The 6,468-nt window shown below is 34.2% G+C and overlaps 1 protein-coding gene across 3 annotated transcripts in view; it reads left to right on the forward strand.

Annotated features, from left to right (window-relative positions):
* LOC107096430 (polyadenylate-binding protein 4-like) overlaps window positions 1-6,468 on the forward strand; it is a 21,103-nt gene that overhangs the window by 1,837 nt on the left and 12,798 nt on the right. For all 3 annotated transcript variants that reach the window (XM_015393078.1, XM_015393079.1, XM_015393077.1), the window contains one exon: window positions 3,864-4,057. In XM_015393078.1, the coding sequence (XP_015248564.1) occupies window positions 3,864-4,057 (194 nt within the window). The remainder of the gene's footprint in view (window positions 1-3,863; window positions 4,058-6,468) is intronic.

The raw sequence follows: 6,468 nt of genomic DNA on the forward strand, positions 1-6,468 counted from the left end.
TCTATTATATAAAATTTTTTGGTTCTGTATAATGGGTCTGTTTTATGTTTTGTCTTGTTAATTCAGAGGGCCCCCTGCCTGTCTTTGTCTAGGGCCCCAAATTTCCTAAACTCGCCCCTGCTAAAGGGAACCTTTTCATCGACACTAAACATGCAGAAAAATCTCTGATTTTCAGACATGCATCTACACATTTATTTTAGAAGATAACTTTGTTAGAATAACATCCTTCAGTAATTTAAATCAGGTTTCTTATTCAGTTCACACGTCTCTGGATTTCCCCGATACTTTGACAGAACCTGGAACCTCTCAGAGGTTCCTTGTCAGGTTCTTTTTCCCAAATTCTGCAGCTCACAAGATTTTACTGCAACTTTATAGTTACTTTCCTGAAACCTACCTGATATGTTCCTAGACCTGAAAGGTTAGTGTTTGAAGTCTAGAAACTACATAGTTTACTTACTAAGTTCAAGAAGTAAAATACTGTATTATGTAGGCAGAGCTGATATAATGATTACTCATAAAATGTGGGTATTAAAAGTTAATAAAATATTTATTAAAGTAGTTAATTGAACTTAAAAAAAAATAATCTCTATAAGGGATTGGACATTTGTTGAGATTAATAAGTTGTTTTTAGTAGTATGTTTTTAAAATACATTTTCATGTTTACAATTAATTGTTTTGCATTTGATAATATGTATACAGGGTCCTTTATATTCTTTACATTTTAAAAGAAAGATTTTAAAGGGATGATCTAGAAATAATAAAAAATGTCTTAAATGTAGTGTATTTACCCTTAATTTGAGTTGGTAAATTAGTTTGCCAATGGAATGAAGATTTTTACTCTTAAAATAAGATAATCAGATAATATGCACTTGAATTAGGACAATACAATTGTGTTTTCTTATTTTAAGTGTAAATTGCCTGTTTCCATTGGCAAGATGTCTATTTTACCTCCTCAATCCAAAAACAAATGGACTTATTTTAAGAAAAAATGACTTATCTAGATTTTGAATTTATCCAGTGCAGGTTAGATGTCTCCTTTTTTCTGTTCTGCTATCTTAAAGTTAATTAAAACATGGATATAATAGCATCTTACTCGTGGCACCGCTGGACTATTCAAGATCCTAAGCTGAAATTATTTAAAAAGACATTTGTTGTAAGTTTATTTCTTTCTTATGCTTTTTTTCTATGATCCACAGTAAGTGAAACAGATAATCAGCAAACACTTTCACGGTCAGTAGGATTATGTTATATCAGACATGGAGAAGAAAGGTAACAGGTGTTGCTGTTGCCGTTGGGTTCTTGGTGACACTGTCTACATTGTGTGAACTTTTCTGCTGTTGTATCAACAGGGAACACCTGTGACAGCTTATCTAAGCTGGAGTTACCAAAAGCCAAAGCACCGCAGGGTTACGACAAGTTTGTTTCCCCCAAGGGATGAGTATGGCTCTAGATGGTATCTTTTGAGTGTGTAAATGGCTTTTTTTTAAATAAATAATAAAAATAAAATCTATATATTGGAGTAGAAATTGTTAAGTAAGGAGAGAGAAGTTGTAGACGTGATATCTGGATTTTGTCACTTGTGGAGCTGTGTTGGTGTTGTTGAATATTTCTGTTCCCCATCAATGGTAGAGAATGCTCTACTCACACTCCATGCCAGCACACATGCCTCCCAGGACCACTATCTAAATATAGCTCTTGCGTCTTAGTTGCCCAAAGTTTGCCTGCTGGATCACAGCTGAGGCAAATCATTCCAGATTATTAAAGGAAATCCTGCTTATTACACATCCTGGTGAACATTATTAACATTTAAACTGTTTAAGTGGACAGCTCTTGGTCTACGATTTCCATTGGGAATCTTCCAGAAGTCCATGTGATGCCACCTTCTGTGAGCACGCTGGCTGGGAAGTACAATTGTGAGCCAAACTGCTGATGCCAGCAGACCAAAGGGAGCTCCGTTTTGTTTACCAGACACTTTCAGCTGGAGAGCCTGTGTGTGTTTGTGTGTGTGGAGCGGCTGAACAAAAGGGGATGTTTAGCACATGAGACCACACTGATATGGGAGATGGAGCAAACGATAGCTATGGATTGGTTTCGTCGGGTGTTTTGTAGAAAAGGATCCTTTCTAGGCAAAATGTGAGGGAATCCTATTGATTCTGGGAGGAAATTGTTGTTTGGGCTTCAAGGCATGTGGTCTGTCCAAAGAGAAAGACATGTGCTGTGAGCTTTGCCGCTGCAGCTGCCCCACACTCGTCCCAGCTGCTGGCAGATAACTCATCGGCCACATGCTTCACTGCCGTATCTTCACCATGTGCTTTTTCAGCAGCCTTACAACAAGGAGTCCTCACTGTTTGACACACTGCAAAGGAAGATAACATGTTTTTAATCTGTACATCATTTTTATTATAGTCGTACCAAATCACTGGTTTAACAGGAGCCATGCATTCAGTTTATACATACTTAGGTTACAGACCATCACAAAATACTGCTTAAATCTAAAATGTAAACAAAAAGATTGTTTTAATTTTTGACAGATTCAAATGTGAGATTTCTTTTAATACCACTAAATAAAATCCAGAGGAATGCCATTAGAAGCGTCCTCATTAATAAACCTAGTTCCCTTGTATTTTTGGACGCACAGATTTAATTCCAGTGGAGATACAGATAAAAACTCAGATGTTTTTTAGAGAACGTTAGTGAAGAAACAGCAGCATAAAAACCAAAGAAGAGAGCTGACAGGTCAGAGTTAATGTGTAGAGGTATAGGGTTAGATTACAGAACCAGGGGCCAAGCTTTAGGCAATTTATGAAAAACTATTCAAACCAATATGACATTATGGTTCTTCACCTTAACTGAGCATTAAACAGTGAAGCAGCCATAGGGATTCGTATCTATGAAAAAGCTGTAGAGCTCTACCTCTCAGATGGAATATTAAGCTATAAAGGTAAAAATAAAGGACATTATGCAGTTTGCCATAAGCCATGTAGGGACTGTGGAACAATGCATGTGGATATCATATAAATCAGATTAAAAAAAAAATTACATTTAAAGTAAAACAAACTCACATTGCACGTCAGAGTGGATAACTGGAACAATTCAGTTCAGTTTTTTTGTATAGCGCCAATTCACAACACACGTCATCTCAAGGCACTTTACAGTTCGACAGATCATGCAGTCATATTGATTCAAAGATTTCTATCTAAGGAAAACCAGATGATTGCATCGACTTATTGACTCAAAGGCAATCCCTCACACTAAGCATGCTTGTAGTGACAGTGGAGAGGAAGAACTTTCTTTAAACAGGAAGAAACCTCCAGCAGAACCAGGCTCACTGGGGTTCAAGGAGACAGAAGCAGAGATATAAAAAGCAGCTGTAAAAGGCGACCCCGTCCAGGAAACACAAAGCCGGGCAGACGATGCTCCGAACCGAACAGACCACTCATAATACAAAACTGAAGCTTTTTTGGTTTGGATATAAGCCCATTTATGTGTTAGAATGGCAAAGGTTAAGTCTAAATCTAAATCCAAATGAGAATCTGGGGCATGACTTAAAATGTGATGTTCACAAAAACCCTCCGTCCAATCTAATGGAGCCCCAACTGTACTGCAAAGAGAAAAAGGCCAAATCCTCCGTATCTGGAGACGTGCTCCATAAGGCCTGGGTCATCACTTAAAACTTTTAATTCAATACATTATTTTCTTTTAACATCACAACTGTTCACTACTTTGTGTTAATCTGTCCTAGTAAATTTAATTTATTTACCTTCTGATAGTTTAAGAGGTATTACCTTTGCAGGTTTGTTTTCCAAGTAAATTTCCACATGAAAAGGTAAACAGAGTTAACCTTTCGCCGTTCCTCCGTCTAGCTGAGAGAGCCCTGGACACCATGAACTTTGACGTGGTGAAAGGGAAGCCGATCAGGATCATGTGGTCGCAGAGAGACCCATCCCTCAGGAAGTCTGGCGTGGGAAACGTCTTCATCAAGAACCTTGACAAGTCCATCGACAACAAAGCTCTGTACGACACCTTCTCCGCTTTTGGCAACATCCTCTCCTGTAAGGTAGAGTCTTTATAAAAGTGAATACTTATCAAGAACTGATGTCCTGCTCAAGTGCTGTTGGGTTTCAACAGTTTAGATCGTATTCCCTGTTTTTTTGTTTAACAGTTGTCTCTTGTTTTAAGATAACTCTGTGTAAATATTATATGAGGAAGATGTCTGGAAGACTAAAATGTTTTTATTCTGTTCTTTAAAGCAATACCAAACGATTTAAAAAAAATATATATATATTAATGGTGTAAGACCGTTTTAAAATTGGTCTTTATGAATATTTTTCTGGGCTATGAAGTTCCTTAAAAGTTTTCTCCTGAATTTGGTGACTTAACACATTTTCCTGTCCCCATACCTGAAAATAATATTACACTGTGCACATAAAAATTAAGACATTGTATATTTCTTTAAATAAATAAATTTCATTTTAAATTGAGTAGGTAAATAAGAGGATCTGCCAATGGAATCAGCATTTTTACTCTTAAGATAGGATAATTAGATATTATGCGCATGAAATAAGACAATCCAGTTGCTTTTTTCTAATCCTAAAGGTAAATTGTCTTATTCCATTTGCAAAGTGTCTCAATTATTTGCTTAATTAAACAAAAGTTTTTTAGTTATTTTAATAAAAATATTTTTTTTATTAAAATGAGTTGATGCAATCAATTGCTTTTCCTTAAATAAAAAACATTGAATCCATTTGATTGGATGATCTGGTTGAATTGTAAAGTGCCTTAGATGACATGTGTTTTGAAATGGTGCTGTATAAATAATCTGAATTGAAGTTGAATTGAAAATTTTCTTGGATAAAATTTTTTTGCAGTGAAAACAATCTAAAGCACTATCGACATCCAAAACCTTACCAGAGGAATGTAGAAATACATCATCCTTCACTTTCTCGTCTACTTTCTGATCTGCTGTTTGATTTTGTGGTTATTTTGTTCTGAAATATTGTTAGAGAGAGAGTGAGAAAGGCTGCTTGAAACAAAGAAAAAAAATGTCCAGGTTAAAGCTTTATTTTGGCTAAACTCAGTAAAAAAAAAAACATTGGAGTGCAATAAAAAAAATATATATATCATTATAACTCCATGAAAATTATCGCTTAATATTGCTTCACAAGATTATAGAAAGTCTTACTTGAACAAATGTAAGAAGTTTAAAAATTTGCTTTGTGAGTAAAAATGCTGGTCTTTGAATAGAAGTACACTGCAAAAAAGTATTTTTTTTCTTAAAATAACTGTATTTTGTTTTGAATGGAGGAGGTAAGTCAGATACTTTGCCGATGGAACAAGACAATTTACATTTAAAATAAGAAAAATCAACTGCATTGTTTTATTACAAGTGCATATTATCTAATTAGTTTATTTTAAGAGGGAAAAATACTCATTCAATTGGCAAATCATCTTATTTACCTACTAAAATTAAGGGTAAATACACTTGATTTAAGAAATATTTGCTTATTTCTACATCGTTTTTCCAGCGNAGTAGGTAAATAAGAGGATCTGCCAATGGAATCAGCATTTTTACTCTTAAGATAGGATAATTAGATATTATGCGCATGAAATAAGACAATCCAGTAGTTTTTTTCTAATCCCAAAGGTAAATTGTCTTATTCCATTTGCAAAGTGTCTCAATTATTTGCTTAATTAAACAAAAAAATTTAGTTATTTTAATAAAAATATTTTTCTATTAAAATGTGTTGATACAATCAATTGCTTTTCCTTAAAAAAAAAAAACATTGAATCCATTTGATTGGATGATCTGGTTGAATTTTAAAGTGCCTTAGATGACATGTGTTTTGAAATGGCGCTGCACTGCAGAAAAATGAAATCTCAACAAGTATTTTTTTCTTAAAATAAGTGCATTTTTCTTGAATTGAGGAGGTAAGTGAGACACTTTGCCAATGGAACAAGACAATTTACATCTAAAATAAGAAAAAGTAATTGCATTGTCTTATTTCAAGTGCATAATATCTAGTTTTCTTATTTGAAGAGTAAAAATACTGATTCCATTGGCAAATCATCTGATTTACCTACTAAAATGAAGGCGTAATACACTTGATTTAAGAAATATTTACTTATTTCTTCATCACTTTTCCAGTGTAGGGCTGCAGCTCTTGTTTATTTTAGTAATCAAACAACCATTAATCCATTTTTAATTAAATATTTGTATAAATCTAACAAGAAACACTTTTGGTAAATCAACATAACTTAGTGTTTCAATTAAAGAAAAAAATACTGCACATTTTTAATACACTGTAAATGTCAACAATATGTAAATAAAACAGGCATGCCACTAGAGAAGCCCTTATGGAGCATATTTACAGACTAAGAAGGTTTTTTTATGTTTAGTGCAAAATAAAAAAATTTTCATAGTCCGGCTTAATTTCAAACAAAGTGGGTTGTGCTTTCAGCAGATGGCAT

This window comes from Cyprinodon variegatus, unplaced genomic scaffold (assembly GCF_000732505.1).
Source record: "Cyprinodon variegatus isolate N-32 unplaced genomic scaffold, C_variegatus-1.0 Scaffold623, whole genome shotgun sequence".
Classification (NCBI taxonomy): domain Eukaryota; kingdom Metazoa; phylum Chordata; class Actinopteri; order Cyprinodontiformes; family Cyprinodontidae; genus Cyprinodon; species Cyprinodon variegatus.